This window comes from Micropterus salmoides, unplaced genomic scaffold (genome assembly GCF_014851395.1).
Source record: "Micropterus salmoides isolate LMB-PRFRI ecotype aquatic unplaced genomic scaffold, ASM1485139v1 Ms_hic_scaffold_6, whole genome shotgun sequence".
Taxonomy (NCBI): Eukaryota; Metazoa; Chordata; class Actinopteri; order Centrarchiformes; family Centrarchidae; genus Micropterus; species Micropterus salmoides.
Genome location: NW_024044348.1, coordinates 10,949,433 through 10,974,853, shown reverse-complemented (window position 1 = coordinate 10,974,853; position 25,421 = coordinate 10,949,433). Strand labels below are relative to the sequence as shown.

General features: G+C 42.0%; 1 protein-coding gene across 13 annotated transcripts in view; it reads left to right on the top strand.

The window, feature by feature from the left end:
* The window catches only part of LOC119889829 (transducin-like enhancer protein 3-B), a 158,658-nt gene that overhangs the window by 116,497 nt on the left and 16,740 nt on the right, over window positions 1–25,421 (top strand). For 4 of the 13 annotated variants that reach the window (XM_038700705.1, XM_038700693.1, XM_038700692.1 and 1 more), the window contains 7 exons: window positions 9,348–9,567; window positions 10,169–10,269; window positions 10,506–10,569; window positions 13,045–13,089; window positions 19,201–19,263; window positions 20,017–20,121; window positions 23,724–23,762. In XM_038700705.1, coding sequence (XP_038556633.1) covers window positions 9,544–9,567; window positions 10,169–10,269; window positions 10,506–10,569; window positions 13,045–13,089; window positions 19,201–19,263; window positions 20,017–20,121; window positions 23,724–23,762 — 441 coding nt within the window. In that variant the 5' untranslated portion in view covers window positions 9,348–9,543. Of the gene's footprint in view, window positions 1–8,359; window positions 8,819–9,347; window positions 9,568–10,168; window positions 10,270–10,505; window positions 10,570–13,044; window positions 13,090–19,200; window positions 19,264–20,016; window positions 20,122–23,723; window positions 23,763–25,421 lie in introns of those variants that run through there. The other 9 variants (XM_038700701.1, XM_038700700.1, XM_038700703.1 and 6 more) reach the window with 4 other exon arrangements.

Genomic DNA, 25,421 nt, shown 5'->3' with positions numbered 1-25,421 from the left:
TTGTTAATTGTTCTTATTGATTTGAAAATTGAATGTTGAGACATCACCACCACTTTATGAGACATAACACATGAACAGACAACCAGATGGGTGAATTAGAGATACTGACATGCATAAATAATGAGAAAATGCTCAAAATCCTCTAGGGGTGAGCTATATGGACAAAAAACACATTCAACAAACATTATCATGATATTGAAGTCAAGAGTCGGTTAATTGCCATTCATATTGTACAATATGAATCGCAAACAATAGATGCCTGAAACGTCCGCACATGCTTAACAAACAACAGTAATATAACGGCGAGACCAATTAATTGTCTGATATTTGCTTATTGCAGATATCAGTATCATGTATGTCTGGCAATAAATAATAAATGTCAACCAAAAAATCTGACATGTTTGAGGTAGTTTTGAAACACTGCACACCTCCGGCTTGCAAGAAAAAATATTCTCAAACTGTAATAGATTTAGGTAAATCTTTGGTAGAACTTTGGTCACAATGTGATCGTTTGGTGAGACGATCCATGCATGTTTTACCAAGCCATAAAATATAAGCGCTCTTGTCTCTTAGACCCAACCCTGTTTCCTAGAAATTATCTTTAAATATACAACTAATTTGCAACAGTAAATGTGTTTTGAAGGAACTGAATCATGTTTTCTATTAACATGATGACAAGTTTCAAAAATATTGATACTGATTCTATCAGTAAAATCAGTAAAATGTTCATTAACAAAGACTTGTATTGATTTTCTGCCAAAATGTCATCTTTGGAGCATTTTAATAATGCTTTATTAAACTTTCCATAGTTTAATAATAATGTTTTATTTAATAAAGTTTAATAATCTTAAAACTAGAGAAAAATTGTTGTCGGTTTAATACAGAAAATGTCCACAGTGATGTTAATGACGAGACATAATGTGATTAACATTTAACTGAAACCACAATCTTTCCTTAACCAAAGAGCTTTTGTTGCCTAAAGCTAACCACAGACGGGACTCAGGATGCGAACCCTGATCTCTGGAGTCACAGACCCGTGCTTTGTACCACCCACCTCCCAGCAGCTCCATTGCGGTACATAGCACTTCATTCATTCTCAAAACACGTTGCCTGTTAACAGAATCCAGGATTCGTTTAGGTTTGTCAGCAGAACATAATTGGAAAAACTATTAAGTAATATAAAAAACTAATTTATAGAACAGGCACTATCCTGTTTTTCATTGGTGGCCGTATCATTGGTAGAAGGGGTTAGTATTCAGTTGGTAAAGGCAAAGCGGGCCTCATCGTCATCACTAGGTTCCCTTTCACTCCCTCGCTGAAGGACAGGATAAAGTCACTTTGTTGACCTGCTTCTTACAGCAGCCACTTAGACGGTAATCACGAAAAATAACGCCAACCCGCTAAAGAGCCGTACACTGGACCGGCCTGTAGACCTGGTCACAAAGAGTGCTGACTAAATGAGATTATTAATCACAGACAGCATCAGAGGTAGAGCCATTCTGAATCCATTAATGCTCGGCAGAGTGCTCTGAAAAAAAGTCATCAACCGTGAACTTACTTCAAACCGACACTGTGTGTACAACAAACACTCGAATTGCATGAGTGCAATTAATATTACGTTCCAGGGCAATAAAATACAACAACACTACCAATAAACTGCATTTTTAAGTAAGCTGGTTTTACAAAACTACAAAACGGCTGACTTTTTTTGAACAAACCACAAATTAAACTGTTTTTAATGATGCATAATCCTCTTTGTCTTAACAGTACCCGTTGTAGGTGGATTCTGCCATTTAAAATGTGTCTAAGAATAAATCTGAACATATTTTACCCGTAATGTACAAGCTGGAATAAGGCAGTCTTTCAGCTCTGAGTGTTAATGTCTCCAAGCTTCTTAAAACACAGGAACAAAAGGAAAATTTGTCAAGGCACTTTGAGGAGCCTCCTGTCTTTTCTCACTTCTTTACTGTTCTTTACCTTTAGTACCTCAATGAACTGCCCAGATAGACAGCTGTTTTTAAAAAGCTGACTTGTCGCAGGGTTTTCTTTGTAGAGGATGGGGTTCTCTTTCGGGGGGGATTACAGCATATCACCAGATAGGATTTTAAAACAAGAAATTCCTCGAGATCCACTCTGTAATATAAATTCAGTTCTGTGTAACTCAGCTTACTCTTTGAATGAATAAAACTTGTTTGGAGACTAAATTTGGAGACTGTTTTTACCTGTTAGGCAGCCTACTGGCTGTGAGTATGCTGCTTCCTGTAGGCATGATGAAATGCTTGATAACATCAGAGAAAAGACTGCATGTGTTCTCTGTGCTCTACTATTTCCTCTCCAAACACGCATGTGTGTAGGCCTAGACATGCGCACACACATACAGTATATACACACCACCAAAGACGACAAACAAATACGTGGACTTTAGCCAAGCAAAGACCTTCACCGTGTTTGTTGAGACACAGCTTATGTCTGTCTCTTTTGATAAAGCCCTTTCATCTTGTTTGCATTGATTACAGGCTGACGAGTCACAGTGATACACTTAGGAGCCCTATTCATGTCTGCAGCCCCCGCGACACACACTGGGTCCATTGTGGCGAGGAATGTCTCCTTTCATGGCCTGAACTCGCCTGTGAAAGCATGTCAATAATCCTCAGCCTGTGGGTGCTTCACAATACGGCTGCGACCATCCAGACCGACCACACCACTAGGCCCCATTTTGCACTCATCCGAGGAAAAGTGACCGGGATGGTTGAAAGAGCGGACAGTTGAATGGACAAAATAAATCTGATGGATGGTGATAATCAAATAACTTCACAAAGCCGAGACTACTTACACAAGAAGAAACACACTAATCAATGTTTGAAGCATTATACAATCCCTCTTCATTTGTCACCCCCTCACATACCACACCAAATATCTCGAGAAGTGCTTTATGGCTTTGCACAGCCCCTCCTTGTTTTCACACTGCAGGCCACCAGAAGCCAACTCGAACATGATTTCTCTTCTCAGGAAGTATCAAGCTCCTTGTATATAGAAGCAGGAACCAGCATTGGTTCGCTATAGAAACTTTGGTTTTGGTTCTGAGGATTTGTTTGAGCAGAGAATGTGATACCATACGCAGAATAAATGGGATTTGAGTCTTCAGTGGCCACTAAAGCTATTGAAAATATACATCAGCTATATTTATATGGGGTTGGTGTGGAGAGGGGCAAAGGAGGCTGAAGGAATCCATTGGTCAAGCTCTTGCAGCATGGGAGTGAAATCAGCCAATCATTGCTCTGCAAAGAATTAAAGCCACCTCTGCAAATAGCCCTAGTATTTGTGTAGTGCCTCAGAGTGGGAGTTTCACAGCGTCTGGGTTTCCAGTGCAAATAAACAGTGCAGAGGTCTACAAGGGTGGACTGGCCCCCCTTATCCCAGAGGTGAAGCCCTCTCCTTTGTTGTTGCCTAATCTAGGCCACTCTCTATTGAGTGGGATGAAAAGTGGATCTGTGTGTGAGTGTTTGTGTGCGAGTGTGTGCGACATATCCACGGCTTTCAATGTGTGAGATGAAGCTGTATGATAATGTCTGTTTGTATGTGGTTCTTGAATCAGGGTCTTCGGCCTGTGGAGACCGCCGCTGTGTTTGCCAGTTCCCAGATAATCCACATCCTTACAGTGGACCTATACATACCAGTCCCAGGATCCTCAGTGCAGAGCAAACTGACAAATACCAGAACAACTGACCAACAATTCTGCATAAATCAACAGCACCTGCCCGCGTGAGATATGATGAAGAGAGGATGATGTTGATATGGTAGCAGTTGATTTTGAACAGCATAAAAAGTTGTACGTCGTACTTGACAACTTAACAACTCTGCCTGTCACTGCAAAGTAGAGGTCTCCACTGGTCTACTAACCCAGGACCTGAATTGGCAGGGGTCTAAATTTTATTCAGTGTAACTGGGTTGAGGTAGTGTCCCATTGTATTGCAGCAGGTTTGTGTGTAATGTCAAATACCAAATAGTATCAGAGCAAACTATCATGTGGTCTCTCATAATCATCACAGGAGGAAAATGTGTTTTTTGATGCAAGATGAAGAGTGTGAACTGTGAAATTTAGAGAAAACCGCGGCTTCTCATCAGTAGCGTTGGGTATAGTTTTAATTTTATCATTCCCAGTTTCAATGTTTTTTGTTTAGATAACAAAAATATCTTTACTTTGACTTTTAGTGTTTCATTAAAATAAGTAACATTCACAAAGTACATACATACAGTAAAAATGTATGATCCACAGTCAGTACATACATTTTCTTGTGGATGCTGTGGACTTGGACTCAGTTTTCTCCCCTTCATTACTAAAGGGAACGGTTCTTTGGATCCCAGACAGCATACACTGAACATTCTTTCAGATAAACGCCGTAAATGCCTTAAATGTTTTGTTAAATGTGATGTACACCATCACTTACAGCTAATTAGCCTAGCTTCCCACATGCATTGCAGTTTGCCTTGTTATTTGCTTTAATAACAAGAAACCACACTTCTGAGCGTTTACCGCTGTGCATCTTTCACTACTGTTGTGACGACGTTAGCCATGCGTGCTCGTGTCTAAACAAATCGACACGCTGTTGCATTGATGCATGACGTAGACAGGTCCTGGCAGATAGCCACATCCTTGCAGATAAGTAGCTTTGTTTGCAGTAATAAAGGCTTGTCACGGGTTAGGAACTGATAAGCAGAACCAAAATAGTGGGTACCCAGTTCACGGCATTTTGGATTCGGGGTCTAATTTGAAACTGGTTTTTGGTTCCCAACCTTACTCATTAATTGTTCATGCATCATACTGCTGCCTGTGTTGGTATTTTTTCTCTGTCAGGGTCGTTTTTGGGTCGTCATCATTACTCGCAGCTCTGTTCGGACTGGGTCAGACTGTCCTTGAGTCCCTTTCAGATCTGGATTCGTATTTTTTAAATGCACAGCAGGTTCCAAACATTTTGACCCATTAAGACCTCTACTGCAAAGGCTTTATGTGGATGATTGGAAGATTTTACTTGTGTGTCATGGTGGTTCTTCTGATGACATTAGAGAATATCATGATTATTTTTATTCCTTTACATTAAAATAACAAGTTAAATGTATGTTTTTAATGTTTCTATTCAAAATGTAATAAATCAAAATGAAAGTCTGGATAAATGGTGTGAGTCTGAAATACCTGTAGCAACAGTACGTACATAACAGTATATAAGAGCTACTCAGAGAAGTACATAATTTGTAAACATGTAACAAACTTCCCAAAACCATCTCAGTGTTGTTTTTAATTATAGGGACATGACAATAAGTAGGTTCAAATAGTGCCTTGGCAAGTGACTTACAAGTGATCATAAAATACTTGGTAATTTGCTCCCTCTTTATACGTGGCAACATCCCGTATTTGAGGTGGAGGAAGAGGTTTTTAGCATCGCCACTCTTCTTTGGCACGAACTGCTTTATTCTGGGTTTTTTTTAGAAGAGGGAGATGAAGACAATGACAACTTTGCAAAGGAATGATAATTGTTGAATTAATTTGTGCTTGTTAGTTTTGTTTTGTTATTTTCATATTCAGAAACATTATCACTCAATTTACCTAAAATGTCACTTAAAGAACATTGCTGTAATAAACAACAGTTTTTGGTTCTCAAGATGATCTTAGTCTCTTAAGAGTTGGTAGGAGGCATTTGTTAAGAGCGTCTTCAGTTACAACGCTCTTGGGAAACACCTCTTAAGCTTAAGGAGGTTTGTGAAATGGATTTTACAATCATTGTAAGAAGCTTTTAGGCAACGAGGTACACAACGTTAGAAACTAAATTGTTCCTGGAACCCGTATTCATGTAGCCGTTCTTGTCTTGGTCCATTTTTCTTACACATGCAAGTGCGTGTGTTCAAGGTCAAAGGTCAAACCACGGAGAGGCAGAGAGGAAATTATTTCAGAGGATTGTTTTTGTTTGAAAATTTGATATTTTTTTTCTCCCTAACTCAATAATGAACTTTTCATACTTTTTATTAAAATCTATCAAGCATATTAAAGGACTGGAATATATTTCCATATCAAGGTTGGATTACTTAGTAAACTTTTGTGCAACCCTTGTATAAATCCACATTTTTTGACAAGGCTGCGTCGTCCTATGAAGCCTCATTTGTAAAGTCTGCGTATCTGTGCAGTTCTGCACCTGCTCACACTTCACCTGTTGTTATGTCCCACATCAACATTCAGCTGCATCACTGGAAATGAAGGACACATTTCGCAAAATGTCTGTGTTGTCACAAAGCTGCCCATGCACTTTGGATATCTGGCAGTTCACTCAGGGATTTTGAGACTCGCAAAAAGTTTATACATTATGGTGTTTACAGCCTGTTCTGTACCATGATTACAAGTAGGACTGCTAAGATAATTTATCATTAGGGAAGTTTGTGTGAAGAACCTTCTTTAAAGTCTCCTAGTGACTGTGTAGCTCACTGACATGCCCTCAGTGCTCGAGTTATTATCCCAACTCATGTCAGAGCATCAGCAGGAGGGCTATATTTGTTTCTAAGCAACAGCTAAAGCTCACAACATGCTAGCCATAGTAATGTTCAAAATGTGGTATACTTCTTGACTTTTGTGCCCTTTGTTATGCTACACATAATATAACATATCCTTTATATGAGCCTGAGTAGCTTCAGCTACATTTTAGAAATACTTGCATACTACAAGGATCTTTGCATTACATAACATTGCACACTGCAAAGAAATATTCACAAATAATATTTTCCTAATGTCTGATTTTGTCACTTTTAATATTTGTATATTTTAAACAGACTTCAGTTGAAGTTTCCTCTTAATTTCCCTGTTGACGCCTCTAAGTGCACCATACATGGCGTTTCACTTTTAAAATTATCTTGAATGTATTTTAAACATATAAAACACTAGTAAAATGATAATTAAAGTATATTATTTTAACTACTGCCACCACAGCTTTATACAACATCCTAATAAATCAATAAAATGATGCGTGTCATATACCTTAAGCTAGCCAAAACTTGTCTACTTGTTTCATGGAATACAGAACCCCCCCCTCCTTGACTTGAAATGTGAAGGGTCGAAATGGACACCCACATAAACAAATAAATACAATTTTTATTAGAAAATTACATGGAAAATTAGGACAGAAACAAATGAGTGAAACGAGCCAATGTTTGAACGAGGTAAAAGCTTTGTTTTGCAGCAAATGTTTTCATGATGGAGGAGGGGTTGAAGCAGGGGAGGAGGAGGGGGAATCAAACTGATATTTAGCCCCTACTGGCTTTTTTCCCCCTGCTTTTGTTTTATGCAGGGCTCTTTTTACCACATGGTAGTGACAGATTGTTTGAGCTGAAAGGAAAAGCCATTCGAAGCTAATTAAGCAGCCATTCCAGGCACTATTCGCAGGCAGGAGGGAGAGACGCGCAGGCATTTGTCAGCGCCGTACCCAACGTGGGTTTAATTGACAACCCCGGCTCCTGACTGACAGCTTTTCCAGCGCTGAGCCAATTGTAAGCTGCGCATGCAGACAGCTGCGACGCCATTGGATAAAAGGCTGCGAAGGGGGAGGGGGAGGACCCACGTGGGGGCCAGGCATAGTGAGCAACACTTGATAGGCTCATATCCTCACGCGCAGACGTGTTGTAGCCTACCTACTGCTGCTGATAGGAAAGCTTGTAGATGCTTGAGGTCTCGTTAGAAATAGGTCGATCAATTCAAGTCACTCAAAGGACACTCTGCTGTAGATTAAGCGGTATTCACATCTTCTGCGCACTTCGGGGTCTTGAATGAATTTGTATGAGCTCCTATTTTTTTTGGCATAGTAACAGGACTTATTTCTCCTTTCTTGGTATCTCTAACCTCTCCTTGAATTGAGAGTGTTATCTTCCTGGTGCAAAGCTAGTGTTCAGGGCCAGACTTGCTTCTCTCACACTCGTCCACATATCAAGCACGTATCACATTTAGGCTACAGCCTATTGTTTTAATCAAAATGATCACTTATATCTTTGGCTTATTTTCCTGTTTACACCTGCATAGTGCGTGTAAATCGGATTTTTTTTATGGAAAACCTCGCAGGTATATACTCTATATAACCTGAAACGCCAAACCACCGCCCGCAATACGCGGACATATAAATTATTGCCTTTGTTTTGAACAAGCTGTTGAACGCACTGAATGTCACTGCAAATCCAAAATGGCGAACATGTGAGGTCACATTTCGTATGCCCAATCAGAACGCAGGTACACGGAACACCCCCACGTGGGTACATCACGCCGTGATTGGTCACCGTCGCTAAACTCCTTCGGAGAACCCAATTGGTTAGTGCAGTCTCGGCAGTCGGGTCCTCGTGTCAGTGCACAGTCTGTGTGTGGTACAGCGCGCGGCGGAGCAACTGGGTATACCCAACGGCAAGCTAGTGGTATATTTCACAACGGCCGACATTTATTAAAAAACGGTTGTTCGCCAAAAAATAGTCTTTGGACTTACTTGAAGATTCGTGTACTACTACTGGATCTAACATAGGCTTTCTCTGAAGTTGCCTGCCGCCAACAACTCGTCCCATTCGAGGGGTTTCCAACGTCCGACCGACCGGAGAGACGCTCTCCGCCTCGGGATCACCGGGGTTTTAAAGGACTCTCAAGGCGTGTATGAAAAATAAAATTTGGCCACGGACCTTTTCCGCCCGTCTCAGTCCGTGGTGACCGTCACACAGGACAAGGATATTAAGCTTTGTGTCTGGATACTATTTTTATTTTTTTTTACCTGTGCAGCAGAGAGGGGAGGAATCAGTCAAGACAAAGGTAAAAAGGGCGACATGAGGAGAGACGCTAACAAGACGGGTGGTGGTGGTGTGGCTTTATGGCAGCCGAGTTTGAAAGCAGCAGCTCCTTGTTTTCTGATCTTCCCAGACCAAACCAAAACAACCCTGTTGTGTGTTTGTGTTCTTTTTTCCTCGTTGTGGAAGACAACTCGTTAGATTTACGGGGGAAACAAAGCATCACACCGTCGAGGGTGTGATCAAAAGTATCAACTTCGGGATTTATTTGATGCATCGGATCAAACACGTTTTGCTGGCACTCTTGTTCCTCCCTGTGTAATGCAAATCGAGACGACAGATATAGATTTTTTTGACAGAAAATAATCATAATGCCACAATGAGGATTAAAGAGCATTTTATTGTGGTTTTATCGGGGAGGAGGTAGTTGGCTAGACCAGTGCGGTTAAGTTTGTAAGGCTTTAATTCCTGTAGATTTACAAACAAGGTGCTATGATCTCTTGTTGCCAAAGTGATTCAGCTCCTCAGCTGTGCCCCGTTTTCTGTTTGTTTAGGTACAAAGGAAAGACCGACGGGGTGATACATCCAGTGCAAGGGTGCAAAGAGTGTGCGCCTCGCAGCCGAGAACGGGGCTTTGTCCGCCGCCATCCTGCGTGTACAAGGGAGGGGGTGGCGGTGATTTACCGCACCTTCACTGGGATTACGGAAAGAGAGAAAACGCACCGAATTCCCCTGTGTAAAGGACGCGACATGTATCCACAAGGCCGGCATCCGGTAAGTAGCTGTCTTTGTCACTATTTGTAAATTGATGCAAATGCACCACCCTTCAAAGCAGCCTAATTAGCTCGTCAGTGTGGAACTGCTGGTCCACACCTTACTATTTATGGTCTGCATCGGTGCTGCCGAGGAGCTTCACCCTGGCAGGAGAGAAACTGGGAAATCTTGTTTATTGGCAACAAGATCAGAGCTTTTGGTTGAAAGTAGATCACCATCTTCTTTAAACTGACTTAATTTCTCAGTACATTTAGTTATCTTTGCATTTTTACAGTGCTAACAGGTTAATTCTGCCTTTTGAGGAAATCCCACAACTTTGTATGTATGATCCCCCCCCCCCCCCCCCCCCATCTGACTAACATCTAACATTACTTTGAGGATGGATGAAGTGACCCGCCTCTGTCATTGCACATGTTGTTGAGTGAAAGCGGCTATTTCCTCTGCCAGTCAGGGCTCAGGGGAAACGGGAGGACAAACCATCAAGAGAAAAAACGCTGTTTGTGAAGAAAGGGGGTTGGGCAGCAAGAAAGAGATGAGACCATTATCTGGACTGTGATGGCGTTATTTACACCTGCGGTATCTCCAATCTTGCACTTTTCAGGCACCTCACCAACCAGGGCAGCCTGGCTTCAAGTTCACTGTGGCAGAGTCCTGCGACAGGATCAAAGACGAATTTCAGTTCCTGCAGGCCCAGTACCACAGGTAATGACTAGCCTGCTGTAAACAGCATTGGCTTCCTGGAAAGAACTGAAAGAGGAAGCTGTTTTGTTCCATTTTTGTAGCTTCATGCACCAAATCTACACTGATAGTTTGCGTTACTGTCATGAATGTATCTTTTGCTTGATGTAATACACCCAAATCAAAGGTTGTGCTTTAATTTATGTAAATAACATATATCAAACCTACAATCATTGTGTTTCTCTCCTCTTTTCCTAAAGTCTTAAAGTGGAGTACGATAAGCTGGCCAATGAAAAGACCGAAATGCAGCGTCACTACGTCATGGTAAGAGTAGTAATTGTACTGTTGTATCCGTATCCTCCCTTTAGCCTCAGGTGAACAGTCACAGGTGGTGCAGCCCTGATGTTTTGCAAAGGCCAGGCTGCCATTTGTCTCTCGCCTTTGGCCTCTGTTTTCATTGGATAAGAAGGTGCAGGATGTGTGTGTGTGGGGGGGGGGGGGTAGTTGTAACTCTAGCAGGGGTCAAATGTCCAACCATTGATTGTGGGGTGTGACGACCCCCTCTGTGGCCCTGGGGTCCTCTTTATGACCCTCCACTGCCCCTCCCTAACACACCCAACATGATCCACTGGGGGCTAATGATGGGTCTGCTGGCTTTATGCATGAATCAGAGAGTTTCCTCTATTTTATTATTATTTTTATTTACTTCTTAACGTACCCAAGGTGAACCACCCAGGGGTTTCACAGACTTTCACAGATATGGAGAGACTTTGTGTGTTTTTCTCAAATAGACTAGTTCCACTATCTGTATCACAGTGTGGGAAACATGCAAAATTGCACATAAAATAATGGGTGCAATGAACATTGCATTAAAGTACACGTGTAAAGCAAAAACTGGCTTTGAATCACCAATTTGGATGTGATGTCATATCTAGTTGAATTGATTAGTCAACCAATAAAAACTAATAAAAAAGTACTATTTTAATTATTTAGTTGTGATTATCGCATATATTTTGAGTCTGTTTTGACCATTTTTTAAAATCAGAAATGCCAAGTATTTGCTGGTTCCAGCTTCTGTATTGTGGGAATTTGCTGCTTTTCTTTGCCCTTTATGACAGAAAACTGAAAATCTTTGGGTGTTTGGACAGTTACACCAGGAATCCACTGACTCCGGCGCGTTACGACTGCACCATGGTTGCCGGAGCTAATCACGGCCATTATAGTCTATGCTCGTGAGTCCACCAGATGCGGCCGAACCATCAAGCAGCACAGAGCAGATCGAACCAGGAAGGAAGTCAGACATAGAACGGCATAGAGAATCGGGGTGATTTTCAAAATAAAACACCCTGTGGAGACTCTCGATCGTAAAACAACAATAAACACAGTTAAAACGGACACAAAAAGAAATCATTTAACTACGTAGCCTACTTAATTATAGTAGAAGCACAAAATGCAAACACTTGATTACCAAATTCACAAAATCTAAACATGTCAGCAGGCAAAATGCCTGAAACGCTTCCGAGATGCTTCCAGTGTACTTTGATGCCGGGCTATGGATGCACCAAAACTGTGGCGCAGCTGTAACACAGCCGGAGTCAGTGGATTCCTCATGTTAGTCTGACAAAACAAGACAAGATCTCCTTGGGCTCTGGGACATTGTGATGTGTATTTATTTCCTGTTTTGACATATTATAGACCAAACAAGTAATATGTTAAACAAGAAAATGATCTGCATGTGAATAAATGATTAAAGTAGTAGTTTTAATACTAATATCATTGCAATTCCATTAAAAGTCTGCCACCAACAATATTAAACCATTGTTCAGCCCTGATACATATTTAAAATCTTGTGTACTTTGTGTGTCAGGACTTGTACCCATTTCTGGAAAAGTTACTTGAGGATTAAGAAGAAATGTAAAACTGCTCCAATACTATGATTAAAATGTGTTACATTAAGTTCAGAGCTCCCTGATGATCAAATAAAGACCAAAAAAACTTGTGTCGCTGTGAAGGCAACCCAACAAAAAGGTTCTTTCTAATACAGGAAAAGCTGCATTGTGTTTATGGGGAAAGAACAATCTTCATCTGACAAGTGATGCAACTTAGACCTCACTCATAGTTTGTGTATGTGCGTGCTTATCTTGTTTGTACATGAAAGGAATTACTTTAACCAAACGCAGCAGTACGTTTGTTAAATATTATTTTCCCTGTGAGGGACCAGAAGGTGGTGGGAGTAGCTATAATAAGTGGAAGCTGTTTGCTGTGTGTTTTATAAACAATACAAACTACTAGGCTTTAGTTTGTATCTGTTGGTGGGCTCACAAGCTTTTGGCAATCAACAGCAGATAATGTTGTTTTCAATAATAGTATTGGCTTTCTCCGGGTGTTTGAAGCCGTAGACTGCGTTTTTAGCTCAAAAGACTGGCAGCAGACGTAAACGAGAACAGTAGCCAATCGTCTGTCGGCTGTGGTTGCACAAAGAACATGAAGTTGTCAAACTCTTTGGTTAATGTTTGTATTTTTATTTAATGGCTCAACCCTGTGCTCCAACAAGTATTCAGCTTGTCTCTTTTATTGTTTGGGTGCTTTAGAGAACTGATAAAAATGTCGTTTTTTTACAGCCTTGTTGCACAAAGAAATCCTCTGCTTATAATGAGATAAGAAAAAATGTACCTTAGGATTTCTTTGTACACAGTTAAGCAAGGGCATAGAGTAGATGTACAAATGAAAATGCATCATTGAAAAGTCTTTGTTTAAAATTTTTTATGTATTAATGTTTGTCTCTCCTCTATTTTACAGTACTATGAAATGTCCTATGGGCTCAACATTGAGATGCACAAACAGGTATGTAGCCATATCAGGGATGGTCTGTGTACAGCCAAAACACTGTTGTTTTTTTCCCCTCTGGTGATTGAGGAATATAAACACACGCACACACACATACCTGACCTTAGTTCCTACCCTCATCCCTAAATGGCTTTAGGAGGCATAAACATACTGGTTTCCCATAGTGAAAATGCTGACAGGCTAAACAACACGAAGGGCACGCTGCCTGATGGGGATGGTTTGATAAGATTAAAGTGAAGTATTTGGCAGACAGTCTGAGAGGATGTGTTGTTTTTTTTTAGTAGTTTGTCCTTCTAAGTGTGTGAGAGTGTGTGCGTGCACGCACGCACATATGCCTGCACTATTCTGTGTCTGCCTCCCCAGTACCAGCCGGGCTAAAAGCTCATTAGTTCAGCTGCCACCCAGTACTGGGCATTATGCTGCAGAGGAAAGACTTCTACGGATGAATAGGGTAAAAATATTCTTCAAATCACCCAAGGAGCCATCTCAGTAAACTGGAGGGGGGTGGGCGGCAGATATGTTAAAATCATCTCAGCCTCAAAAAACAGTGGCCATATTTCTCACCAGGCTTCTTTGGTTTGATTGTCATAGTTACTTAGCTTAACGCACCCACGCCACCAAGAACGCACCCCGATGTAGTGTCCCCGAGCATAACACCAAAAGCTTGGTAGCTCCAGCAGTGCTTTTCTGTCAGCTGTGCTCTGATATTCCTCTGGATGAAAATAAGGGCTTTCTTCAATGTTTTTGTTGCATGTGTTATATTTTTCTTCTCTCATCTGTCTTTGTGCTTAATGTCTTCCAACACCATCTTGGAAATAAATGTTGTCACTTTAATATGTTAGTCCCTAGATTCAACGTGTTTTTCTGTAGTGCTGGAACAACATTTTGACATTTTATGGTCTAAACATCAAACAGTCAAGTCATTAATCTAATAATGAAAATAGTTCTTAGTTTCAGCCCTTGTTTTATACCTGCAAGATGTCTAGAGGTGGGCGTGTCCACAGGATAAGGAGTGTGCATGACGTCTGTAATTGGCTGGTTAATGTTTGGTATGGTTAGGGTAAGACATCAGCAGTCATGTCTGCTGTAGACACCGTAGTCCTAAATGCAATACATTGCCACTCATAACACTGCAAAAAACACTGTGTTTAGCTAAATATATGACCTGAGGCCATTTTTAGTCAGCCGTATGAAACATTTTCTTTTGTATTAACCAACATCAGCATAATCTTTTATTCAGTTCACTTAAAAACAGGGGGGGGGAGCTTAATGTAATCTCAAGATGCCCCTCTACTATCTTTCTACACTTACATTTCCATTTTCTCTGATTCCATCTTAGTTTCTGTTTCCCCTCATCACCTTTGCCTCCTCGCTTCTCCTCTTCCATGTGCCCTCGTGTCTTTTCATTGCTTCCCCCTCCTCTGCCTGCCCTGCCACCCCAACGATGGGATGTGAATGATGGCCCTTTTGTCATTAGCTGTGTGATATGATGTATGAGAGTGGGATTCTGTCAGAGAGGGAGAAAGAGAGACAGAGAGAGGTGGGGTGGAGGCTTCATGGCCCCTCAGATCCAGAAGGTTAATGGCATCAGTGGGAGGGTAGCCCAGTTGGAACAGCAGCACACTGCACAATTCATCAGCTGTAGACATTTTTGTGGGCACGTGTGTGTGTGTGTGTGTGTGTGTGTGTGTGTGTGTGTGCGCGCGCGCGCTAACTAGGTGTTTTCTGTTTATCAAGGAGCTCGCTGCCTCTCAATCCCCACCCACCCTGTTCCCCGGTTCTTGAGCGTTTTCTGTTAGGCACTTATCACCAACAAGGAGGTTGAAGCGATACAGGGTGGGGGAGGAGCTGGTTGTTGCGGGTGGATGCTGGTGGCAAGTGGACAAAGCAAGGGGGGGTGGTGGAGACAGGAAAGGAGAGAGAGAGAGTCTTCGGGGTAAATGGGTTAATCGACTCGTCCTCTCCCGTGCATCTCCTTTGTTTATCAATAAGCCCGGTGGAGTCGACGGAGCACTCCTGAATAATGCATAATTCCTGCCACCTCCCTCCCCCTCTCTCCCTTCTCCAATCCCTGATGAACGAGTGTTTGTGATGACATCAGCGAGAGGTAAACACACAGCCCTTAGCTGCCCCTGTTATTGGTAGGAAGGGAGGGAGGAAGAGATGGGGGCTGCTGGATTATTGGATGCAGGCAGGCGCATTACTTCGCTTGTGTTGAAGATTTATTGCAGTGTGAAGAGGAGAAAGAAAAAAAAAAAGACACGATAAACTGACTTTGTGTTGTTATCGCTTTTTGCTACAAAGCAGGATTGGAAAGCAGGGGATTGGGCGCGGACACACACACACACACACATGCATAAATACTCATATCCCTTACATGGTAATACCAGTTGTGTCTCAAACACACTGTAATTCAAGTTCCAACAGACTTCCCCTACGCTGCTGCAGAGCTTACTGGCTGCTAGAGAAGGGATCTGTGTCTCTGCCAGGGGGGTAATTTATTTTGACAGTGTCTCTTATGATGGCAAAGAGTGCAGGGTGGAGGTAATCACCCTCGCTTGCTGTCAATAAGTGATTTTAATTAGCGCAGCTCATTAGGCTGCCTCAGCAACATGCCCTGCTGACTTTGTGGTGTGGTGGGGCTTGCTTTGTTTTTTCCACTACCTCTGTTCTCTGCCGTGGACCCTGTTTATCTCTTGTACGCTTGCCTACATTTTGATTTCAGTTCTCTCTGGTAAATTGAAAGCAAAAGGAACATGAATGGAATTAACCATCAACACATCCTATGCTGTGCCATTATATTTGGTTGCTTACTTTTGTTGCACTTAAGGGTAGCCATTTTGTGTGTCTGTTGTGTGTATCCATTTCCTCACTTGTTGAGTGAATGAGGGAAACTGAGAAAGTGCATCATCAAGAAGAATCGTGTCCGTTTCCTGGATGCAGAAGGAAGGTGAAAGGAGGAGCAGAGGGAGGGAGAAAGAGAGCTTGTGCAAATGAATAATTTATACAGGATTCCTGGAATTGTTTGCCAAGGTGATGATGGCCGACCTGTCTCTAAGCCAAAACAAACTGACTACGAGAACACACACGCTCTCTCTCAAGGGAGCTCGGCGAGGTTATTGGAGGCTGTGAGACATGCTTTATTTTGATAGGCAGGCTAGAAGGGCTGGTGGAACAGTGTTACACAATTAGTGCCTGGGTGTGCGTGTGCACTCAACCAGCTGATGATGGGGTTTTGTGTATGTCTGTACATATAAACTGCATAATTCAAAAAGGAAATCTAAAAAAAAATTGTCTACATGCTGATTTGAATTCCTACAAAATCAGGTGTAATCTGTTGGAAAACAGCCCATTTCCATGTGCTCCCCTGCAGAAAAGGATGTCACTTCAGTTTTGTGTGTATGAGCTCAAAATAGAATGACATGCACATGCAAAATATCCTTCATGCATTTGTAATGAACAAGATACCTCTAAGTGCCTCTTTCTTCCTCTGCTCTGGCTGAGAAGATAATTCCCAAACAGCCATCTCTGCCCCCCCCCCCCCCCAATCATATGCCACTTGGTTTCCTCGCCAATTGAATCCTCGTCAGAGACTCTGCTCTCCACTTGGGGGCTAATGCCTGGAGCGACAAACAGCCGAATGGCTTTCAACGCACCATTGACAGAGGGATGCAATGGAGAGAGAGCCTCTCCAAGCTCTGCTGCTACTAGACAACCCTGAGTACCTGTAATTGTGGAGCTGCAGTGAAAAGCTTCTGCCGGCTCAAAGGCTTCTGTTTTCAGTGGCTTTAAGTGACAATAAACTCTTTCCAGTGCCTGTCCCTGCCACTAAAAGCACTGTGGAAAATAGTGCCTCCAAAGTAAAGTGGGAGTAATTTAAGAGTGCTGCGAGTCACTGGATGTGATGTGTTACCAGTATTTTTACTCTTCAAAATGGCTGTGAAAAAGTTGTGTAAATAAGTCATGTGCCCATTTGCCCTCCCTAACAAGCGTGAACTCTGTCTGAACAGAGTGGAGTGACTAAATTTGAAAAGGATGGACAAGATGTGGCTGATAAAGGCAACAATTCAGTTGAAGGCTTTTACAGTGGTGTTTCTCAGGTTAACGTGTGAGTCATGTTTGCCCTCACATTCTCTTAAATTGTAGCTGAGTTATAACGGCGAAATGTACGGCATCAACACAGCAATAAATGGGTAGAAAAATGGTGCAAAGGAAGTCTGTTTCATTGTTTTATTTCCTGGCTCCAAAGTAATATTTTAACTCTGGGGTGAATTTCAGAGTATGCCAAGGGTTCAGGAACATTTAACCTTTAAAAAAACTACTCTGCATGATCTCAGCTCCCAAAGCACCTGGTGCTTCAGTTCGCCTTTCAGAAAGAACTGCTGAGAGAAACGTGTGTTTTTAGCACAGCGTACCAAACAATTCAACACAAAAGGCAGAGTGCACCTGAATACCATGAATGTTTTGGCTTCAAATGGTGGCTCTGGAGTGGTGATTTGCTAAGAACAAATGGATGCCTTTCTTTGTGAATCGGTTTGTGGTGAGGGTTTGTAATGTTGCTGCTCTAATAGCTAAGTGTATCAGCATACCGCTGTTTCCTACAAGCCCCATGTTGTTCCCCTTGCAGCCATTTCCAGAGAAGTGGTGTGATACTGAAACACTCTAATCCTACTGTGTGTCATTGTATCCAGCCCCCGCTAATGATGATGGTTTATGAGTCTCCATAGAGCTTCTCTTTCTTTCTCCTCTCCCCTCCAGTGCAGCCCACTCCCCACCTCCCCACTCCCAGTTATCCCTCATTAATTTCCCGTGCCGATCAGATCGACAGGCCGAAAATTCAATTTAATGACCTGCCTCTTTGCTGCGCCTAATATGATTTTACAGGCTGTTCTGGTCAGGGCCCCAGCCCAATTTACATAACGATCAGCCGTGCCAGATAGCGTTGCCCCAGCAACTGAAGAGGGGGGAAGATGAGAGAGGAAGGAGGGAGGCAAAAGAGGAGAGTAGTGGAGATTAGCAGGGAGGGGTGTGAAGAAGCATTTGGAGGAGGAGGGAGGAGGAAGAGAAGGGGGAGGCTGGGTGGTGAGAGAAAGCACAGTGCGTCTAAGGTCAGACTGGGGGTTGTGAGATAATTCCTGACAGGCCAGCAAAGGTCTGTCTTCCTCCTCTTCTTTCCTTCTCTTCCTGTCTCCCCCTCCTCCAAAATGAAAAGAGTGACACAGGGTGGTGCAAAGGGCTACTGGCACCTCCTGTCCCCCCTTTTCCATTTTCTTTCTCCTTCCTCCCCCTTTCACAGTCAAATAAGGTTAAGGGAGAAAATGAGTGGAATGCAGCAGCGTATAAAATGGCGGGAAGGACCTCTTCACCCCCCCTACACCTGCTGGGCCTCCACCCCTAATCTCTCAGAATCAATTAGTTCACCTCCCCCAGTTCAGTCAAACTACATTACCTTAGTGTCAAATCAGAGCGTTTCACTTCACCATTCATCAACCCCCCCCCTCCACACACACACTCACTCAGTCCCTTCTCTTTTATTCTGCACACTACTTTTGTGTTCCTCCTCTTTCCACGGAAAGGACAGATTTTAAAATAGGAAATGGGTCTGGGCAAAATGTCTTGGGACATTCAAGTGCGGTAGGCGAGCAGCGCAGCATATCCATTTGTCCAAATGCAGCGTTGAAAAGTGCTCTATGTCTGTCGAGCCCTGCGGTATCATCTTACAGTCCCAGCTAATATTGCGCGGTCGATACCAAAGATGCCTCTGATAGATAGGGCCAGAGAGTTAACCTGTCTGCTTCAGCATGCCCCCCTCCTCTCTCTGGGCTGTAATTATGAAGTATGGACCTCATTATGGTCTCCCCAGCCAGATGGTATTAGCATATTTCAGCCTCCTAATGAAATAAGGCCTCAGTCTAATGGAGGCAGGAGAGAGGGGAAAGTAAATTTGTTGTAAGGCGGTCGCAATTTAGTTAAAAAATACACAATCTATCCAGATGGATGCTGCAAACATTTGTGCGTGTTCACAAATGCACACCCTTTTGTTTTACAGGTAGTTTAACTGCTTGATTATAATGTTGCCTTAATGTTTATTCTCTCTCTCTTCAACAGACTGAGATTGCCAAACGTCTCAATGCAATTCTGGCTCAGATCATGCCGTTCTTGTCACAAGAGGTGAGTGTCATCCCAGCTAGCAGCATTTTACGAATGAGATTACTTTCATTCACTCCGTTCAGTTTCTGTACAGGAAAGTGTGAGGCTGGTTGTTGTGTAGAGACCCATTCAATGGGATGCATAGGATCCACAAGGTGTCTCACAGAGTACCAAACAGGCATTCATTGCACAATAGGAACACAGATTTTAAGCAGTTGTCTTAATGATGAAAAGGTTACTGAAGTGACAGTTTTATCAGTACAACTGAATGATGTACTTTAATCACCAAATAAGTAGACAATTTTAATCACTTGCCATCACTAAGTGTTGCTCCTTCTACATGCATGGTTTTTCAACAAATACAAAAACATAAATTACTGTTCTACAGAACCTACAGTTCTTTTTTTGGCCAACAAAGGAGATCACACAAAACATGCAAGGAACTTAAAACATATGTCTTTAGTAGAAAAGTGAGTAGGAAAGTTTACAGGAACATTTACAACATCACTAGTTCTTATATTGTATTTACTACAATATTCCTTATTATGTACAGTTATGCTGATAATGCAGATATAGTCTTTTTATGGCATTGATGTGTTACTGACTTAGAGTAGGATTAAATTATGTTTTTGCGCTATGGAGCATATTTTCCCCCTCAGCTAAAGTTTGTAGAGTTGTGTAGGTGAACCACAAGTACAGGCCAGGATATGTGATTCTTTTGAAATGAATTCTCTTCCATCAGGAATCTCATCTTTGTGTTTGTGTGTCCTGCAGCATCAACAGCAGGTGGCTCAGGCTGTTGAGCGAGCCAAGCAGGTGACGATGACTGAGCTAAATGCTATCATCGGGGTACGTGGACTTCCCAATCTGCCTCTCACTGTGTGTATACCCCCTTTTATTCCTTCATTTGACCTGAGGCCAGGGGCAAAACTGCATGCATAAAGGAGGACTGGCACTCCAATACAAATATATAGGCTATTTAAGCATGCTACGTTATGCTTACAGGTTAATTTCATCTTTAGTGTTGCATGTCAAGGATAACCTGGGAAAGGGCAATAGATTCAGGAGTAAAATAGGGGTGAAATGGGAATAAGATTAGCTTAGTGTGTTAATCTGCAACGGTTTTCTTCTGTCTGTGGCATGTGAATGTTCAGACTGAATACAAACTAGCAATGCTATGTCCTCTTCACTCGTGCAGACTTGCGCCTGTCCTCCATTATGTTTTTATTTGAGTTTGCAATGTGCTGTCAAGATGTTGTTCACTGCTGTAATTTCTCTGATTGTTGGTTAACCATGACCTGTCAGTACGCAGCGTGCAGTTCCTAACAGCAGACAGTCAAAGAGCATCTGATATCTAGTAGCACAGTCCAGACTGAGATCAGATTATGGTGTTTCTCAGATTTCACTTTGGCTGCTCTTTAATTAGATAAAAGGTTCCAGCCAACAGGCTTACCCCTACCTCTGACCCAATAGCACGAGGAATTAGAGCACTCAGGTTGGGGCAAGCAATAGCGATTGCAGCAGAGATTACAGCGGTATGGACGTAGCAGATCCTGAACATTTGTAAGGTGTAGTAGATAAAAGATTTAGGCTGCATTCAAGCAATGTTGGTTGTTGTTGTTTGTCAGAAAATAGCACAAAAGGCCCATCACAAGTCTAGTGTGCCGTTGATGTCACTTCTCTTCCGGAACACGCTGGACTGAGTGGCAAAACATCTGTTACCATGGCTGCGTTTAGAAAACCCGGGAGTAAACAAGTGATTATTTGCTCAAATTAAAGGCCGTCGGACTCGACAGTGATCCTAACTGCTTGCCAAAGAACCATTTTAGATGTGTTTTTTGTGTTTTAGCCGATTCAAACTAACGCTCAGTGAGCGTTCTGTGACATCATGCGCATACCCTCTATTGTGTCCAACAGTCCAATAGTTCAGTTTCCTAGCATAAGACAAATAAATGCTGTAGGTCCTCACATCCGAGAAGCTGGAAATCATCATTTTTTCATTCATCATTTACAATTGATTGATTATCAAAATAGTTAATAACCAGTTAAATTACTGTCCATCTATTAATAAATAATGTTTTTGTTACGTATTTGTACAACTTTGTCAACAAGTGAAACCACATTCAGAAATATAGTAGCTCCTTTTTAATTGGTCAGCAGTGTTAATATTAGATTTTGAGTGTAACTTCCAGTGATGCTGGCTTTGCAACAATATTGTCAAATATAATATACTGTATACAATATCTCCAGCTGTTTGAACAACATGACGGTGTACGCTGCATTATATCCGCTCCGGTGTGAATGTATTTCTCAGTAGGTTTTTAGGGTTTAGGACAACTCTTAGCTTATAACTTGCTGGCTTTTTTAATACCCTGATTGTATTAAATGTACATTTTCTCATGTTTGACTCAATTGAGTGCTGCATCTGCAGCAATCCTAACTTTAATAGAGGAAATGATTGCACTTGAGAAATCAGTAATTGACCTTTTAATTGTAGACACACACACACACAATCCACTCTGGCCAAATATACTTTTTAGTGATTTGGTCTTTCATCTGGTTTTATTTAACTGCTATAAGCCTAGCTCTGTTTTAATAGCCAGCTTGGACCCAGATGGATAACTGACCCTTTTGATTAGCCCTGTGGTGCAGAGGTTAGTCAGCGGTTAGCTAGCCCCAGTGGTAGGGGGTCAAGTCTAATGAAAGGCAGATATCGAAATTCGATTAAGGTAAATGAGCCAGGAGCACAACCCCCAGTTTTAAAGATAATTACTTCCTACCCCCCCCCCCCCCCCCCCACCCCCCCACCCCCCACACACACAGCTCAGTGAGACTGTCCACAACAAGAGTTCAATAAGGGCACACGGCTACACGCACACACATACACAGGAAAATGACTAATTATTGGGACGAAGACATGGCAGGTGATCAATCTTCATGTCCCCTCAGTGTGAGTGAGGCTGTGCTGCTGTGGCGTCTCGTCGTTGAAGTCTGAGATTTTCAGAGAGCATCAGGCTCTGGCAGCATCCTACAGCAGTTAAATCAGAAAACAGATTTGACACTATAACACTCGAAAGATATTTGCCCTGCGGGGACCACCTGGAGTGTCGTTATGTGAAGCAGTATATACAGTATTTTAAAGTCCCCCAAACACCCAACTGCTTCACCCTCCTCGTCGGAAACAAACTATTGCTATTTTTTTTACAAGGGTGGAGTGATTAGTCGATTACTCGATTAGACGATAAACAGAAAATGAGTCTGTTTTCTTCACAACTTGACTTGATAAATAGTTGACTAATTGGAAATTCCGAATGAATTTTTTCTTCTGTCGCAGCCCTTATTTTCTACATTTATTTTAAATAATATATACCTTACAGATGTTTGAAATATATCAGCATTTCTATTAAACTCAATCTGGAGTCCCCACCCAATACAAAAGTAACTGAAACTGGCTCCAGGAAAAAGGGTCGGAGTTGACAAACTCTAGTAGTTAATATCATGATGCTATCACACACACTGTTTTCACAATATTAAACTTAGTAAACACGAGTTAACTATAAGAGTTTGTTGAACTGTGACGAAGGGACTGGAAAGCCAAGACAAAATGCAAATTCGTCTCCCCCGTCATACACTGTGTTTTGCATACGTTTTGGCCTGAGGTGACATGATTGAGTCTGATTTGACAAGTGTCAGAGGTGCTGTCTCATTTCCATGTTCCTGCCCTTATTTCCATGATTTCATCACAGGACAAGATTGTACTTAGATAATGGTTAACGAGTCAGTTACAGGTGGTGCGCTGCTTATCATCAACCCTTATGTAAATTCTAATCTGTGGAACACGCAGCGTGAATTTTTACACTGCCTGGTTTGTTTGTGATGTTACTTGCTAACAGCGAAAAGAAGAATTTGCATGTTTTAGTTAAGTGTCCATATTTACTTTTTGCCAAAGATCATATTTCCATCTGGTTTGAGTGTGTAGGGCTTTTTATGGAGTAACAGTGTCCACAGTGACACATGTTTTGACTTATCAGCATCTATACATTTGCTGCTTGTTAATATCCAAGGTTTTTGTCAATGTTCTCAGGATGATGGTACATGAATGGTTCATGGTTTGATCTTAGACGACCATTTAATTTATAAAAATCTATATTTAGCCTGCGATCACCAGCTTTATTAGGCACTAGATGATGAATCAAGCTTATTGTTAGAGTTGAATTAATGACTGATTAATCAAACGGTACAATTAATTTGCAACAATTTTGGTAACTTAACTTTTAATACATCACCTGTCTGATAAATATAAAAGTTCAAAAATCAATCCCATTTTTCAGTCAATCCAAAAAATAACCTGTAGAGAAATTAATAATGAAAACAATCAGTAGTTGCAGCCGCTAGTTTTCATTGTCCTCTTCAGTTTTCTTGCTTGTTGCTTTGTATCATTTCTGGCTGAATCTCTCCTCTTCCTCTCTCCTTTGACACAGCAGCAGCAGCCGCCTCATAGTGTCTACCCAGCATTCATGGTCAGTGTTCAGGGAAGTTACCAAACAGAGAAACAATCTGTTTTATTTTACGAGTGTTTTGAACTGATCTAACATGTGTCTTTTGTGAAGGGAGATGTTGTGTTTTCGATACAAAGCACAACACGGACGTGTTTGGATTTTTTTGTCTGCCTTCACTCAGGTGTCACAGATTTGACAGCACTTTGTTTCTAACCTCAAAAACGGTTCTGAAATCAATCAGGTCTGTTTGTAGCGCAGGGTGTAGTCTGCTACAACTAAAGATATGATGAGCCACAGATGCTGTTGTAAAGCACAGGATAAGTAGGTAATGTGGCGATCATTGCCAGACTTATTAAGACAGTGTGCCAGCTGGTTTGTGCTGGTGCTGTTGATGCTTGTTCCACCTGACAGTACTGTTCTGCAGGGAGCCAGCTTCGCCTAGTTAACTTTAATTGCCTGTTTCCTGTGGAAGTTGCCTGAGCTGCGGCGGCATTTACACATAATGAAAAAAGATAAGTGTGAAAGGAAGCCAACTCTTTATCCATGAATATTGAATTGGAAGCAATTTATTTTCTGAATTTTCCCCCTCTTTTTCTCTCTCTCTCTCCCTCCCTCTTCTCTCCTAGCTCCTCTCCTCAGCCATAGCTTGTTAATGAGGCTTCTTGATAATGATCCCAGCACGCTTTTCCTCATTAGGCACACTCAATAGGGACGTCCCTGCCTCAATCCCTCTCTCTTTCATTCTCTTGTTATTTTCTGATTCTGCCTCTCCCTCCTTTTCTTGTTCTGGCTGCCCCCTTTCTCTCTCGCTTTATCTCTCTCTCTCCTCTTGCTCGCTTTTCCTTTTTCACAACAAATAGGCTGCTCGGCACACCAGCACAATATCGATTAACAATGCCGCCCCTCAGCTGCTTATATCCATTGTACTATTTCAGGTCCAGCTTGACATAATGAGCTGACTGAATAATGGCCAGCTGCTAAATAAACCTTTAAATGTGGTAAGCCAGTAGATATAACCTCGTCTAGTTCATGTAATGAATGTATGGATGAGGTTATTGAAGTTCTATCTAGCAAGCAGAATAGCAATGATGTTTTTTTTTCTTTTTTGGAGAGGCAGTTGATGGATGTGCTAAGTGTTATTTAACCTTGTTTTAAAGCACTTGCTTCCCTCTTGCCTGAGTGGCTATTTAACTCCTGTCTATCTACTCGCTCCTCTCCGGCTGCCTCTCACACAGACGTCCATGGCCTCTTGGGAGTGTGTGTGTGTGTGTTCTCCACTGTGTCTGTGCTTAACAGCATTATGCTGGAGGAGTGGGCATGCTTGCTTGGTTTTCTAGAGTGTTGAAAGGTTTTGAGGTTTTGAAGTGTAGACCTATTGATTTTTAACTGTCCCAGCTATGATTGAAGCACAGTGGTTCGGGAGGGAGCAAAAACGCTCTGTATCATTTCTGACGATCTGATGTGAGGAGTACCAGATCTGTAGTGGAAACCTGGAGGCAGTCTTTTCAGAGGCACAGCGTTGCGGCTCATTCATGTGCAAACCTTTGCCCAGAGCTGATTCAGCCAAGTTTGTGCTGAAACTATTAGTCATCTGACAGAAAATGAATCGACAGCAACTTTGAAAATCAGTCATTTAAACGTCAAACATTCTCTGGTTCCAGCTTGTCAAATGTAATGATT